Genomic DNA, 17,525 nt, shown 5'->3' with positions numbered 1-17,525 from the left:
GGGAAGTCCCCTCATGGAGTTATTAAATATGCAAAATCAGGGTGCATTTCCCAAAGTGGGATGAAAAGAAAGGAGGAAAATAGAAACAGAATGAGCCAGTCTTTCTGGGGCACTGCCTTCTGCCTGGACGCATCTCTGCTGCATGGGCTCTCTGGGCAAGGCCGTCCCCCAGCCTCACGGACACCCTATACAGAATTGAAGACTTCACAGTCCTATTTTCAACTGCTCAGTGCACATATCCATTTGGATACACTTCTTGGTCATTCTTCAGGGCCCAGCCCCTCGGTCCACACCTTGCCCACTGTGCTCACTGGCTCTGTGGCTGTTGCCCTCACTGAACTGTGATCTCATACAGAGCACAGACCAAGCTTTCTTCTTCTTTTCTTGGCACCTGCAATGCCTGGCAAAGGGCTTGGTACGATCATAACCACCTGAAAATGTTTCTTTCAACAAATGAATAAATCAGCTGAGGCTACCTTTGTTGACGTTTTCTTCCTTGAAACATGTTGTTGGGCAACGCTTTCTAAACGTTTGACCAGGAAAGGGCCCTACTAAGATTTCAATGTGACTTTTCTATTTTATATGGAGGAAGTGGTCCCCTTGGGGGAAGTTCTTAATTATGTAACTCCATAGGCTTTTCTTTATCACGACAGCTTGACTCAATGGCATAAACACATGCTAAAGACCTAGAAAAATTTTGCAGTACAATCTTTTGGGGATAATATAAAAAGAATAAAGGTAATTTTACCCAATTTAAATAAAATATGCTTCTTCTTTGGAAACTTTAGACATACATGTATACATATATGTGGTGTATGGAACATGTACATGCTTTCCTGGTGGCTCAGTAGGTAAAGAATCCAGCTGCCAATGCAGGAGACGTGGGTTCAATCCCTGGCCAGAAAGATCCCTTGGAGAAGGAAATGGAAATCCACTCCAGTCTTCTTGCCTGGGAAATCCCATGGACAGAGGTGCCTGGTGGGCTACAGTCCATGGGGTTGCAAAAGAGTCAGACATACTGTTTGTATGTCTGTACATACAGACATACAACAGTATGTACATACTACAAGGCATAAGTGGATTTTTAGAAGGTACTTAAAAGTCAAATCTACTAAAATTACAATTTCACATTATTAAATATCCCCTTCATGATTTAGCTAGTACTTTTTAAAAGAACAAAATGTGAGACTCAAACCTACAGGGTCTACATTGCTGCAGTGCGGCTTAGAATTTTTAGAAACATAATCAACAGCTTCTTGTAAGCTGGCAGCTAAAAGGGTCTTACATGGAACTTACTTCAGTAAGAAGGCCGAGTCTCTAATGAAGACAGGCCTGGCAGGTTACTTGGGGCAACCGCCCCTGACAGAGTTAGCATGCTGCTGTGCCGGAAGCTGTTCTGACAGGCAGTGTGCAAGCCAAGTTTCACTGGTAGAAATCAAGGGAGAACTAGGGGTGAGGGTAAGTGTCATAGAGGGGGCATGGGGGTGGGCTGAGTTGCTTTCTGGAAAAAGGAACACTGTGAAGCTACCTCTTTGTTACAGGTTAAGCTTTTACTGTTCTTCTAGTACCTTTCTTCCCTTCCCAAACCCCCTTGGGAATCAACTTTTCTGGCCAGACAGTTCAAAATTGGCAGACTAGCCTGAGACTGTCCCAGAAAAGAAAACTGTGCAGACAAAAAGTGAGCATGGGCCCCATGAATGACAGATGATACTGTCAATGTTCTCGAGCAGCTTACTAGTAGTCCAGGGATGGAGAGGTGTGGTCCAGATGGTCACTACCCAAAGGCATTCCTACTTTTGACTGTGATGCTTTAGTCTGGAGGGAATAGAAAGTTATTTGCCGTACAGCTGACCCTTGAACAAGGCAGTGTATAATTTATAGTTGGTCCCCTCTGCATCTGCTGTCCTTCATCCCTGAATTCAACCAACCATGGACCATGAAGCACTGTAGTATTTACTATCAAAAAACATCTGCATGCAAGTGGACCCTTGGAGTTCAAACTCTGTTATTCAAGGGTCAACTGTATTTGAATTTTCTGGTCTCTACTCCAGTGGTCTTTAAGCTTTAGTGGCCAGAGAACTTACCTGAAGCTTCGAGAGTGCGTACGCCTGTGGGTCCCCCTTCCCCCGGCCCACGCACAATCTCTGTCTTTCCCTTCCTCCCTCCCAGGACATCCCTGGAGACTGCATATACTCTGCCTTGAAGGTTTGGGCCCAGAGTGCTAGCAAGTGCTCCAGATGAGGTTCCTCTGCTTCACAAATGTCTTCCCATAAACAGACCAGTACTTGCCTCAGACCTAAGGTGTCTCCTTCATGGTCTTTTTAGCCCTTTATCTAATTTAATAGATACTGTTGCCCTCATAAGGATCAGCTCTGTCCTGGCCACAGGGCCTAGGCTGCATTCTTTCTCCATCTGGGAGTAGCCCGCATAATGGGGTAGACAAAATGCTGAAACTCGCAGCAGTGGAGCCAAGGAGAGCGTTTTGAGAGTGCTTACGCATGCTGTGTCTGGGAAGGTTCTGCTGGAGAGAGTTGAGAAGCTGGAGAGAACTGTGGAGTCCTAACATAAGCCCTCTATTGATCTTAGGGTGTCCTGGCATTTCTGATTGCTCTTTTTTAAAGAACTAAAGTCAGCCTAACTCAGAAAGCAGAGTCACCCTTCATTTTGGCAGGCCCTCAAAATGCATTTGGTGGGGTTTAGGACATGCGATCTCAAAATATGCCACCTTGAAGGAGCCTGAGAAAACGGCAGAAGTAGGAAGGTTCCCTGACCTTTCTCCTCCCATCCTTTCCTGAAACACACATAAAACCTTCACTTGAGAGGCTGGGCCCTCCCTAACCCCAGTGGAAAGGAGCATCCAAATCTCTGAAGACAGAGGGACTTCGAGAACTGGAATAGATCTTGCTAGGTTTCCTAACTTTACTGCACTTACCTCATAGTCTGACCTATGAGATTTCTACACGAATGCCCACTCTTCATCAAACCTAGGATAGAAATACACAGGTTTGACTTTTTTTTTTTTTTTGCGGGGGGGTCCTCTCATCTCTTTTTGAAGGCTCCTATCATGTAAAATTTATACTAAATAAATGTGTAGGCTTTTCTCCTATCAATTTATCAGTCTAATTTTCAGACTCAAGGGAAACTTTTTCCCTCCTACGCATTTCACCAAAATTATTTTACCTTTAGTTGAGAGAAGTTCTCGAACTAGAAAGGTCTTTTCCATGGCAGGGTAGGGGGTGGTGGTGGTTTAAGAACCCAAGACATCCTTAAAAGAAAGGAAATGGCCTTAATGTTTCAAAAGATCAGGGAGGAGTAATGGGCAAGTAAGAAAAGAGAGTTGATGCATGTGAAGAAATTAAATAACTCCCCACATCTTAGAGCAGATTGAATTTACATTTTACTTAAAAAAAGGGGGAGGAGTACATACACAGGGAGGAGAATGGGATGGGAACAACAGTGATCTGAAATGGATTTCTACAGTTCTCCCCTACAATGGTGGACTTTGTCTGTTGGGCAGTATTTCTCCTGCTGGCGTACAACTGCTTACAATATTAACGAGGCTGTAGACAAGGGAACTGCCAGAGTTTGGGCCTGAACAGAAAAGAGAGGAAGTTATCATATACAACGTAAGTTTACAATACACAGCATTTTCTTTAAATGATGTAACGTAGTCGCAGGAAGAAGTTAACAATACTAACACGAGAATAATCAAATTTTTTGTTTGTTATCCATGTACAGCAACTAACTGCTTTACAAAAAAGCAAAATAATACAATATATCATCACATGTATTTACAGTGTAGTAAATATACTTTTCTGTCAAATTTTACACAAACTATTTACAGGTGAATATACTGCATTAAAAAAAAAACTGTGTGGCTGACACTAAGAGTGAATTTTTGTATAAGTCCATTGCATAACATTGAATAAGACATGCCTCATATGCCTGGGTTAGGGGTGGGATGTAAAGACAAAACCAAAAAACAAACATAGAAGCAAAACGGAACTGAGAACCCTAAAGCCCGCTAAGCAGGGTGGGTTGCCGCTTCCATTCTGTCTCCCCCAGGACATCCCCTGTCCGTTCTCTCCGGGGTCCTCAGCCCTGGCCTAGGACCTGCACGGAGCCGGCCCCCAGTGATGACAGGTGCTGAGAGGATGCAGGAGAGAGCACTGGCCATGTCCCCCAAAGCTAGAGAACCAGGTCTCAAGGCTGGCAAAGAAGGGCACACCCCTGGGACAAGGCGGGTGATAAAGCAGGGAGATCATGACAAAAAAATGGTGAGTTCATGTTTTCCTTTTTAAAAAGTCAGGGGAAACATCTACAAACCCAAAACAAATTGCTTTATAGAACTTACATCAGATTATGCAGAATAGGCAACCTGCTGTAAACTTCAGAATTTCTTGTGCAGTTTATATGTATGAGGCCTAAAAAGAGAGTTTCATTTCTCCAGGGGAAGCATATTGGTGAGACTGACCTCATGTTCATTTTAGTTTCTTGGAAAACTAGAGTTTCCTCAAAAGTCAGAAGTTCTTTAAACAAGGTGAACCTTAAACCTCAATAAGTTTTCAAATTTCTAGTATGTACTGGTTAAAAGCACTTCTGCAATTCAAAGAAGGTTCAAAGTTCTGATTTATGCAATGCAGATCATTTCATGAGGTACTTCAAGTGAATTCGCTCCCTTCATTACACTAGAGGGAAGTTAACGAATAAATTTCAGAAATAACATACCCTGGAAAACTTATTTATGGAAAGATCAATATTTTTTTAGCGGTAAAGCTTTGGAAGTTTCTCTGTTTTGATGGGAGAAGCAAAATAGCATAACACTACCCACAGTCATTGCACCAAACCAACCAACAAAGAGGGAAAAACACAGAACCAAAATTATTAAAAGCTCACATTCCAGGAGCCAGGGGGCCCACCCCAGAAGCTCTGGGTTGTGGGAAGACACGGACCTTACCAGCAGCTTGGCATTCTTGGCACCAGGCTGTTAAAGATCTATTTCTAAGCTCAGCTCTGGTCTTACTTCCTTATCACCTTAGTTGCTCTGTTATTACAACATTCTATTCTAATGAAGCCTCTACAATAGTTAAAAAGTTTAGTTAATTGCATGTATCTTCAATATTTTCCAACAATTCAGGGTCAAAATAACTATTAGCGGTAAAGTGTTGTTTTTTTTTTCATTTTGGCAAATGGTTCTTACTTTTCCCAGGACTGTAAACAAATTAAAAAAATTAAATTCTTGTTATTTCTGAATATCAAAAGCAATTTTATTTACATTAACATATTACATTGTTACTGTGTGGATAAATGTGAAATGTGTTATATTATTAAAATCAGAACACTTAAATGTACCATTATTTATTGATTTAGCTGTGGAATTTAATTTACTGAAATCCACTCATGAAACAGCACTTTAGGAAATTCCCCCTCCCTTAAGTTTCTTTTCCCCTCCCAAAGCCATTACATCTTAACATATAAAGGGAGTCCAGGAATAGGGGGATATCTTCTTGTAATAAATATGGTTTAGTCCTAAATTGGAACATCCAGATACTAATATAGTCACTGAAGTCAAATTATTTTGCATACTGCAGGTACCACAAAGAAATTGGATCTGCATTACTATGGAAATTCCAATGCCATGATAATCCATACCATTCAGCATAGCAGCAACTCTTAAGGTCCCCTATTGTCATAATAATGCAGGCTGACCAGTCTTTTCACAGTGATTAAATGCAATTCTATCATATAGAACCGAAACGTTTTGCTAGAGATTCCTGATTTTTTGGAGGGGAGAGGAAAGATTACAAGACATTTAAAATACATCTCATCAAAAATTTTTTTGATAATATACACCATACTCTATGTTTCTGGGAAAAATATTAAACAAAATAAAAGCATCATCTACTCTAATAGTCACGTACCATTCCATTTTGTATGGAGCTAATGCAACCATCTACGAAATTACCTTCTAGGAACAATTTTCGACACTTTGTTCACTGATTACCCTGCTTGGAATTATTTAGTAAAGGAGAGGAGGAGGGGAAAAATGTATAATTACTATACTTAGTATAGTTTTGGCGTACAAAAACAAAAAGAATGACTTTTAGCATATTTAAAGATTAAAAGATAATCAACTGGAGAAAAATATAAACTAGTTTGGATGACTGAGTTTGGATAAGGCCTCAGAACTCATCTCTTTAATTCAGTAATGTTAAGATATATGTGGTTATGTTTATTTCCTGTAATTATTGCTAATACTCAAGTGTTAGTATTTCTTAAGAACCCACTACAAAATACTAAATCCCTCCACCCTCCCCCCTACCCCAAAGTACCTTGCCTGTGGCTTTATGGTGTGAAGTCACTGAGGCTTGACCTCTATGGTTCTTCAGTTTTGTAAGGTAAAAAAAAGTCCACAGCTAAAAGTCAGATTAAACATACTGGGGTTATAATATTATTTCTCCCATAAACTTCTATCTTGAAAAGTGTGTAAATAAGACTAACACTTTACTTTATGTTGAAGGAGGGGAAAACATAGAAGGCAGAGCTCTGTGCAAATGGCTTTCATAGCTGGCCAGTAGTAGCAGTATTCAAGAATTCATCCTCTCTCACAATTGGGATGTTCTCAGTTCAAGTGTCCTGACTGCCCACTCTCTGCAGCTGTTCTGAACACTTGCTTAAACCGAAAGTAAAAAAAAAAAAAAGTTAAAGATAAAAGCAGCATTAAATTTAGGCAATGCTTCCAAGAGTTGATCATCTGGCAACATGGCAGACTGGATGGGCTCATTAGAAAACATGAAGTGCAGCATCACAGCACGGAGGTGAGGGGTCACTAGTGAAGAGCCCGTGTCAGTTAAGTCTGTTTAAAAAAGGAAAGAAAGAAAGCTTCACACGATCTTCTTAATGCTATTACGTTTGAAACTGCCAGCACTTCTCTGCTTCTGCACCTGGCTTGCGGATCCATGGCGAGTTCGTCCACTGTTACAGTGCCCAGTGGTGGGAGAGAGTTCAACGTTCTCCTTGTCGATTCCTGGAGAGAAAGGAAGCAGCCAGTTACCCCCTTCTCCTCTGGCGTTAAGCTCCAGGACTGAATCTCACAATTTGGAAATGAGATAAAACCTGGTCTATTGTTTTTGCATTCATTTTAAACAGTCAACTGCTAGAGTGTTTACAAAGATCTTGAGGTTTACACACCTCACACTTTGTTCAGCACAATTTGCTACCATAGCAGAAAAATAGCATAAGGGGGGAAAAAACAAAACAAAAACCAGAGAAGTTGCAAGGAAAAGCCAGAGGCAGGCAGGCTTGAGCTGAATGAAAGAAACGCTAGCAGTCACCAGACCAGAACGCCTTCCTCCAAACCATACCAGAAGTTTCCAGCAGAGGGCCATGTAGCTTACTAGCTGTTTATACACAGGATATATTCTGTAATTGCAAAACCTATGGAAATACGCCATTTCAAAGAAAGGGAGATGCTCTTTCTTCTCAAAATCATAGTGCCTACCCCAAAGGAACTCAAATATTTACTGAGAAAATAATATATCCCAAAGATCATACAGCAGAATTTTTGCTTTGATCTTTTCAACTCTGCCAAGTCATTTTTTGTTCTACACCTTAACAGTTGCCATTTACTTCTCTCATGGAGGAGATTAAACCTCCCCAAACAGGGCCCTACAATGTATTTTTATAAATGATCTGATTAGTAACTTCATAAAGTGACAAGAAGCAAAAAACAGGGTATTTTTTTACTCATCAGATTAGTAAAGATTACAGATTAGACAGGTCACAGGAGTGGTTACCTCTGGGGAAGGAGTGACTGGATGAAGGCATGAGGATGGTTTCTTGGGGGTGCCAGTGATGTTTTGTTTCTTGATCTGGATGCTGGATTTTTAAGTATGTTTACTTCTTAAAAGTTCCTTAGGCTGTAAATTTATAATCGGTGTGCTTTTCTGTTATACTTTAACAAACTTTACTAAGATAATTAGACCGATTATACCCACCTTTGACATAACTACTGGTGTCAAAAGAAAAAGCATTTTAGTCATTTGTAGCAAAATTTAAGCCATTTGTAGCAAAATGTAGCAAATCTTTACTAATATAGAAAAATGACCATAATGTGGGAGTAGGGGGAAAAGAAATACACATACAGGAAGGAAAAAAAGGTTGGGAAAACATCTGCCAAAATATATTATTACTGGATGATATGATTTCAGGTAATTTTTAATTTATTCTTTTTATTTTTTGGCTGTACCACGTGACTTTTGGGACTTTAGTTCCTCGAACCCATGTCCCTTGCAATGGAAGTGGAGAGTCCTAACCACTGGAACGCTAGGAAATTCCCTACTTTATTCTTATTTGTACCATCTGAATTTTAAAATAAAGAGTAAATTTGAGAATGGAAAAATTTCTCTTTATGGACAAAAAATAGTATTTCAAGTCAAAAAGTACTTATGTGACTGAAAATATACAAAGATTCATACATCTGTCTGTTGGCTCATGAATAGAAAATGGCTCTGTGATGACCTCCTTCTAAGAGTCACACACATCCTTCGTTTGGAGTCAGCCTTGAATTCCACTCAGAGTATGGAGCGTCTACAGGCACCTGGTCTGATTTACACAGGCTTCCTAGAGGGTTGCTGTCTTGAGTTTATCAAAGGAACATAGGCATATGGAAAAGTGAACTGGGCTGGGAGTGTGAATGCAGCATTAAAAATGTCAGCAACACCTCTCTGGGAGCCAAGGGCAGTGAACCTGCACTGAATCTGTTCTAATCTAATCCTATGGGTAGAAAGATAAATGGAAGAAAATACACCGTGATGTTCAAAGAACTTTTCTCTGGGCAACAGAATTCTGGATGATTTTTATTCTCTTCTGCATACTTATTTTAATCTTCTCCAGAGCTATCTAGAAAAGAAATAACAAAATTGAAAGAAGACTGCTTATCATCTTTTGAACGTACCTTGCACTCTGTGATGTGTGTGCAGCTCTTTCAATTGCCTTACCGATCTCTCCAAGATCAAGGGCAACCCGCACTTTTTTCTCATTTGTTTCTTTCATGATGCATTCTCCCTGCTTTTATATGGTATTTATATTTTGTCTATATTGTCACCATCTGTGTGTATGTCATATTTTCTCTACTAGAATAAAAGCACCTTGAAGGGCAAAGATAATTTATTACTCATTTTTGTTTTTTCTCTAAGATCTAGTTGATGTCTTTTCCAACAAACACTGGTTGAACAGCATGTTTCCATTTTTAAATGTGATGGCTGCAACTGGGGAGAGTCAAAAAGCATCAACCACTTTGACTGCCAGTGTGGCTGCACCATATTTTTACTGGAAAAGACAATACTGTTTGTAGCTTCTTCTGTCTGAAAGGATCATGAACTTGTCTGTGTATTTGACCTTCCCTTTCCTCAAATCTGCATGTGGCCTACAAGTACAAGGCCAATAGTTTCTTATCTAGGGTTATTTCCTTAATAGGAAGTAAGATTCAGGCAAAACTGGAACTTTAAAGATAAGAGTTTGAAACAATCAGGAGATGGTCATCAGGAGGGACACAGTGTCAACCACCAGAGAGTTGGTGTCCCTCTGCCAGCAATTTTCCACCCTGGGGCCCTTTCTTGTGTGACCACCTTTGGTGAAGTCACACCCCTGACTAGACTATGGCTCTTTCTGGGGGTGGGGATTGGAGGAGCAGTCATCATACTGCAAGGAGGCAAAGCTTCCATCTGAGGACAAGGGCCTGTTCAGTTTAATTCTTAAGAATTAAAAGTTATATAAATTATAATCAGAGTAAGTCACTAGGGTGAAGGTTTCTTCAAAGATATACTAAGAATATTTAATTTCCTATTTTGTTAAGCAAATAACCTTCAGACCTCTAAATAAAAATTTAGATGTTAAGAGTAAGAACAAGCAATAAAGTTTTACACCTACTGTGATCTCAACTACATAAAGAAGAGAAATTAGAAGAAGAGGCACCGAAATGTTAATAAACAGTGCTTATCTTAGAGTGGTGGGATTATAGGTGACTTTTTTCTTCTATTTTGCTGAATTTTCTAATTTTTCCCCCGTACACATGTATGTTCCTTTTAATTAAAAATTTTAAAGTATCATTGACTTAGGACTGTCACTGATAACCCAAAGTGTCAATGCTATGTGAGAGGTGGAGGTCCTGTTTTTACTCTCAAATTCAATTTTCATCTCAATTCATTTTGTGTTTTTGTGTGTGTTTCTTCCTATTGAGTGACCCAACCCTACAAGTCACACACAGGTGAATGTGGCATGATGGTGATTCCTAAGTTCGATTTCACAGCAAAAATGTTTTATTTTAAGGATCAAAGGAGAAGCTGACATAAAAATCTTGGAGGCTTTTTAAAAATCAATTATATCAAAGATAGCATCTTGAAAAAAGCCAAGTTAGTATGAAACAGAATGATCCTAGTATCCTGGTTTCTAAGCTCAATTCTCACTTTTGAGAATTTTGGCAGCATTCTTCTTTTCAACCCTCTTAAATTAAAACTAGAAACCTTTCTAGAAGCTAGTGAAGGATTTGGTCTTGATATTCTATAAGAAAAACTCTCAGATTATCAGCCCAACTGCCTAAATGGAGACAGACCACCCTGCTTTGGTACATGACATTTTATATGAGTGAGCAGACCTTGGTCCTGCATGCCCACTCATCAAGGCCTCTTGGAGGCTTTGTGTCCTGGTTTCTGATGCCCCTAAGCACGGGCTTTCCCTTCCGACTCTCAGTGGGCACAAAAGCAGAAATCCGCGAAGTGAGAAACTTGGAGGCCACCACTCAGGTGAAATAAAAGGTTAAAAACCTCTGTAGTCTTGACTTACTACTTTAAATTCCCTTAGATATGCTGTTCTTAAACATGTAGCCAGTTACAAACATGCAGGGCAGAAGAAGCTGAAAATTTTTCACAACAGTGTATTAATAAGCACTGTGCTTCAATGAACTGTAGTGGTTTCATGTAAAGATAAAATCCTAAGTAGAAGGTGTTATTGGTTACAAAGGTTATAAAATTCACTGAATTGAGTAAGTGGGAAAAAAATCATTACACTATAGTTAAATAACATACATCCATTATATATCTACTTCCTTTGCTCAAACATGAGTTCCTTGAAGGCAGGTATCAGGGTTTACTTTGACCACTAGGGATACAGTTCCATCCCGACAAATAATAAAATACTTAGAGTCACCTATTTTTTAAACACCAAAATGATCTCTCAAACTGGAATCTAATATTTTCATGAGAAAATAAAAGGATCAAATCCTTTTTAGTTCTTGAGACACTGAGGAGAAAATGAAAAACTTAATAATAATCCAAACCTCCTGCCACCTGCACAGGGCTCTAGTAAGGTCCCTGAATCTGCACTGCTTAGTTTATCCCATGTATCTATGGCAAACCTGTCAGAAAATTCTTACTGCATCTACGAGAAGGCAAAGGTGTCAGAGGGCTCATTTGTTACATATATAATAAGGCACATCAGAAGACCCAGGGTCCAGTCTGTCTGGATGAGAACTCTTATTTTGTTTCAGTTCTTAATCTGGCACTTAAAATTAATAGTACATGTGCCTATTTCAAAGGACTGTTAGAAGAATCAGATAAGCTAGGTGAAGATTTTTTGCACATAATTACTGCACAAATTAAGATGCTCCTAATAACTGGAAAAAAAAAGTGAAGTACTGAAAGCAGTTTTACAACAAATGCATAGGATTTGAATTTTATACTGGAATTTTTAAAGTTACTGAAACTAAAGTAAATAAGCAAGAAATACCATTAAGTTTCCCTAGCAGAAAAGGTAACCGGAGCTTATTCTTGTGTGTGTGCTGTGCTTGGTCGCTTCAATGTTGCCTGACTCTTTGAGACCCTCGAGACTGTAGTTCTTCGGGCTCCCCAGTCCATGGGATTCTTCAAGCAAGAATACTGAAGTGGGTTGCCATGTCCTCTTCCAGGGAATCTTCCCAACCCAGGGATCGAACCTCCATCTCTTATTTCTCCTGCGTTGGCAGGTGGGTTCTCTACCACTAGCGCCACAAGTAAATACATTGATGGAGATGTGTTAATTATATATTTAGAATTGTTAATCTTTTGAGCTAGATATACAAAAGATTAACTATAGGAACTTCAAAAATATTTGTAATGGATTTTCATCAATTGCTGACATCTCTTTTTCTAAACAGGTCTAATCTTTCTGTATATTAATTACTGAAGAATAAAAGAAAGAAAAGGCATCTTTTATAAATGAGACATAACTGCATCACACTTTTTTCTTCTTAGTCCTTTGAGCTAACTAAGGACCACATTCCTTCCTTTTTTTAGCACAGGTGATTAAAAAAGACAGCCAGCTTTAACTTCTAAGGAAACGCTGGGGTTGGCGTCATATTTACGGAAAATAAATACTTCCTAAGCTAAAAATTCTTCCCCACACCGCATACCCTCCTTGCTCCAGTACCTCTCCCTGGAGTTGCCTGTTAACCTGCCCGTGTTAGTTCAGGGCCGGGACAGCATCTTCAGTGTTCAGGGGAACCTGGGCAGCTCTTCCATCAAGACGAGTCCTGGCCCTGCGGCGCCAGAGGCATTCAGACCTTACAGGAATGGCCTTATAAGTCCTTTATGTGCCTGAGCCAGACTCTGCTTACAGGGTTTGGTGAATGAAGTCTCATGCCATGTGCCTGGGATGAGCGCAGGGTAAGCAGCAATTCGTGCAAAGATGACAAAAGTAAAGAGTACCTTGATGAGGAAACAGCTGCATGAGAACTGCTGATTTAGAGCAAGGCAGAGAAGCTTCACAGACAGAATGGAAGAGAAAACAAGAGTGAGTGATGCTCATAAGATTTGTAAAGGGTGAAATATGATTAGATACTGGATAATTATTAATTTTCTTGGTTTTTCAGGAGGATTATAGTTTTAATTATTAAACTGACAGCTAATTCCCTAAATATTACCAACTCTAAATATTAATAAATGGTAGAACTTACAATTTTACAGATAGATGTGTTTTTACCACCCTTATTAGAAGTAAGGATTTTAGTGTAAATCAAGAATTACATTAAAAACTGAAGTGGAAAATTTGCAGAAATTACACCAACTAGTTGCTCAGTTTAAAATGATTTTTCTCCCTTAAATAGAAGGTGATAACAAAGAAAAAGAAGAAAAATAAATCAAGAATATACCAAATAAAGGTGTGCACTACCATAAGTAGTTTCATAAAACATTAAAAAAAAATGGCTTTGGAGACTTTAAGTAGTCTCAAAATAGAGGTTTCTTATGTTTCTTTAAGAGGGAGACACATTAAACCTGGTAAACACAGCAGAAGTATGACTAAGTCTACTCTTTGCAGAAATGGTTTCGATGGACTGACCCTTTCTGCACACAGCTGTCTGCACTACTGGGGGGCTGGAGTCCTTAGGATTCCGAGCTGACCCACCCAGCTTCCTGGGAGGGAGGTCTACCTTACAGAAGCAGAAGGATGGAATAACTAACTAACAGTCTTGGACACAGACCCAAAACGAAATGAAAGAAGTGAATTTAAAATAAAGTTCCACAACTAGGTCTTTGCTCTAGAAATATTCATGCTCTAATACTAACAGTAAAATAAGCTGATCAAAGAAAAAAATTAAGATTTTCTTTTCCAAGTGAAAAAATATTTAAAATAGATCACAGGCTTATTTTTGCTAAAAAATGTAATATACATCTCACATATTTTTGAGGTAAAAAATATATTATTAAACTTTACCCATAATTATCACCTGATTTTTCCAAACAGATGTCCCTTTGAATGATCAGAATACTTTATAGTTATAAGGTACAATATGAGTGCAAAAGGTCACAAAAGAGGTCAAAACAGTATACTGTGTATACCCTGCCACTCTTACTGTTCTGAAATCTGTTTGAGGGCAGGTCTCATGTCTTATTAGTGCCTCCACTTCCCTTGGTTTAACAGAGTCCCTTGCATGTAAACAATGAACATCTGTGATAATTCAAGACAAAATCTGGATTTGGGGTTATTTTCTACAGAGTACTGTAGTATTAATCTTGTACTTAAAAATCAAAGAACTTGTGTACACAAAGGATTTGTTAAACATGCCTCGGAAGGAAATATAAACTTCAGCTGAAACTGAATACTGAGATCCATAGGCAAAAAATGCCCAGTCTCTGGGGACCAGGCTCTCTGTCACCTTAAATGTTCTGGAGTACCTACTGAATACCTACAATAGAGGAGTTTGAGTGTTTACTGAATTAAATTACAGTGTGAAAAATATTAGGAGGTCTCAGTAGAGTATAAATTAAATTTTAATATACTGTAGATGAATCTACTTAATTTCTTTTTAGTGAATACCATCATCCAGCAACTATCGCTTGTGTGCTCAGCTGTGTCCGACTCTGCGGGCCCGTGGACTGCAGCCCACCAAATCCATATAATGCCATCTGGATGTTTATTTCTAGTATACTTGCTCTTTAATATTTGAAGAGGATACAGGAAGACGGTATTTGAAATGCATACTTGAAATGGTTATAAAGCACTCAACATGGTTTTAAAAAGGCACCTTTGCTCACCCAGTTAGAGAGCCATTTATGGCTTTCTTAAGCAAGAGAAAGTCCCATATACAGCATTTTTAGTAGATACGTTTTTATTTTCTAGCTCTAATCCTGGTTCTTCAATTCATGTCTGGCTCAGCTACACTGGGCCAAAGAATGGATCACAATATCAAATCTGAAATATTCTTATTTATCAAAGAGTAAATGCTATAGATTCTCTTTAAGGTTCTGATAATCGCATGTGGGAAAATCTGAAGAGACAAAGTTCTATGTTCATTGGCTAAAAGGGCCACAGTTAACACAATTTCATATGCAATGAACTCTGAGTATACTCCACTGGCTCCACGGATACCAAATTCAATTTCTGCGAGGAGTGGAGTCAGAAGACAGTCATTTATGTATCTTCATATATAAAAATATAAAACATAAAAAAATCCTCCTTGTGTTAAGGGGATAGACAAATGGCCTATGATCATCTGTCAAGAAGAATGTATTTTCAGAGACACTGGTTTTATGTAAATGACTGCCACTTCCTCAGAAGCTGGTGACTTACTGAATTATCACCAAAATTTTTACTTAAATAAGGTTATGCTTGATAAGGAGGGCTAGGGAGTTCATGAATTTCTTATGTAGCTAATTTGATGGCAGAGAATACTGGAGACCAACAGAAGATACAGCTTAGCGGTCAATCTTGCTAAGTACCAAAGATCCAGAAAGCAAAGTCTTAAATCGACAGAAAGTTTGAAGCAAAGTTTGAGCTGTGTGCAGATCAGCATCTTTTGCTTTTTGACAAAAAGCAACAAAGCTTACACCTGCTTAAAATTCAGTAGACTAGTGTGGGTTGATGTTGGGTAATTAATGGCAAGCAACACTCATGGTCCATTTCAGGGAGAGACATAGGGCTTCTTTAAATACTTCTGGTTAGCACATGGCTGATCAAAGTGGAAACAGGGAAATATACTGGTTTCTATTCAACTAAATACCAAAGTTGAAATGCTACAGCAAGTTATGAATCTGGATTAGATTCATCACTTCTTTTAGCCCTTTGATATCAGCAAACTCTGTTCCACAAAGAATTGAGGAGACAGGGATATAAGATTACAAGGACCTAAAGTTATAAAACAGCATGCCTAGTTAGAAAGTATAAACTCTTATAAGAGGTATTATCTAAGTACAAATGACAAAAACACAATAATTAGGCAGATAGATAAATCAGGATCCTTTCATGGAGATAAATCCACAATTTAGAGATACAAATGGGTTTCATCAAAGAGTAAAGTGACTACTGAAAAGATAAACTCTTTCTCTAATGTAGTAAAATAATCTGGCAAACCAAAGGATATAAAATTTATAATTTAGAGACAGAAAATGCTGAACACCATTATTCTAAAGAATTAATTCTATCACTTTTAAACTTCAGTTTCATTTCAGAATAGTCAGAGGTTTTCAGGGTGTTATAATTCATTCAAGTAGCCATCTTTGGAGAGCTACTAGAGGTGACACTGTAGTTTTAAAACTGTAACCAAAACCAAATACACTATTCTTTGATTTTTCTAGACAATTCTAAATAAGAGGTTGCAGAGTAGGACTATTTTTCTAAGCAAATGATATGGTTAATGTCCAATCAACACAGGACATGAACAGTTCATCAGCAACCAGAACGTGTGCTGGTACCTTTATTTTAATCTGATTATTTTGTTGTCTCTATCAGTGGGTAAAAATAGGCAGAAATATCCCTGGTAGTCGGATTAAAAAAAACAAAAAGTCAATATAAAAACAACTAATCATTTTGATAGCTTTAACATCTCTTTAGTAGCCCAAGAGGCAAAATGTTGGTCAAAATGAACCAAACTTGAAAAACAAGAGAATCGATATAGGCAGAGTCTATGGATTTTCTAATCATGATCAACTTCAGTGGTTGACTAATCCAGACGACAGACAGCTCTACAGGAGAAAAGCTGTGGTGGACTTAGGTAAGGCAAATGGAAATAATGAGACAGACATAAACATAGGAAAGAGAACGGGATAGCAAGGGAAGGGAAGGAAGAGAGACGGCAGATACTGAAGGCAACGGAGGTGGTGGGAAGAGCACTGGCCTTGGTTCTAGAAAAGACTGTGTGATAAAGCAATTACTTGGCTCTTCTAAGCCCAGTCTCCCCTTCATGTATGACACTGTGAGCTCAGAACTAAATTACGTCTGTAGTACCCTCTAGCTCCAAAGAGCTAAGATTTTATCATGGGGGGCTGGGTGGGAGGTGGTGGTGATGAGGCAAAGAGTGTAGTCACTGCAGTATCTAGAAGACAGTAAAGTTTTGCCCTGGCTTTAACAGCTGAAATGCTGATAATGGGGCAAGATCCTATGCACACTCTAGTGTGTAAGAATCACCTGAGTGTTGAAATGCTCGCTGGGCCTACTCTAGGAGTTTCTTGTGCAGGAGGTCTGGAGTGGGATTCTAGCAACCACATTTCAACAAGCTCCTAACTGACACTGAGGCTGCTGGTCTGGAACCACACTTGGAGAAACACTGTCCTAGGGAGTAGGTAACAGAGGTCAAATGAACACAGTTATAGGGGGGAAATAGGGGGGAAAAGTTGGCAAGATTTCACTTATATTTTTGGGGGGAGGGGAAACCTGACTAGCTGCAGTAAGGTGACTGATAAATAAGTGCTAGATCAAATAATTTGTTTCCTCTGCTGACCAAGGTTTTGTTGTTGACCAAGGCTTAACAGATCATAGATGAATATAGCAGTTTAATATAATGGTTTACAATATGTATGAACTGGGCACTAGATTTGCCAAGTTCTTTTTTTTTTTTTTTTTTTTTGCCAAGTTCTTTAGAACCTTCAAAACTATGTATGTCTAAATATTCAGGCAAAACCAGAATTATAAACTGGAAATTCTATTTATGGATCTTGAACAATACAAAGTAGTTATAATACATTACTTGGCTTTTTAAAAGAAAATCCACTTAACTA

General features: G+C 38.8%; 1 protein-coding gene across 7 annotated transcripts in view; it reads right to left on the bottom strand.

Annotated features, from left to right (window-relative positions):
* Positions 1 to 3,379: 3,379 nt before the first annotated feature.
* The window catches only part of NF1 (neurofibromin 1), a 240,955-nt gene continuing 226,809 nt past the window's right edge, over positions 3,380 to 17,525 (bottom strand). For 5 of the 7 annotated variants that reach the window (XM_065910020.1, XM_065910026.1, XM_065910024.1 and 2 more), the window contains one exon: positions 3,380 to 7,027. In XM_065910020.1, coding sequence (XP_065766092.1) covers positions 6,885 to 7,027 — 143 coding nt within the window. In that variant the 3' untranslated portion in view covers positions 3,380 to 6,884. Of the gene's footprint in view, positions 7,028 to 12,308; positions 12,795 to 17,525 lie in introns of those variants that run through there. The other 2 variants (XR_010659685.1, XM_065910022.1) reach the window with 2 other exon arrangements.

This window comes from Muntiacus reevesi, chromosome 18 (assembly GCF_963930625.1).
Source record: "Muntiacus reevesi chromosome 18, mMunRee1.1, whole genome shotgun sequence".
Classification (NCBI taxonomy): Eukaryota; Metazoa; Chordata; class Mammalia; order Artiodactyla; family Cervidae; genus Muntiacus; species Muntiacus reevesi.
Note: the sequence above shows the minus strand (reverse complement) of the source record. Positions and strands in the feature narration are given on the sequence as shown.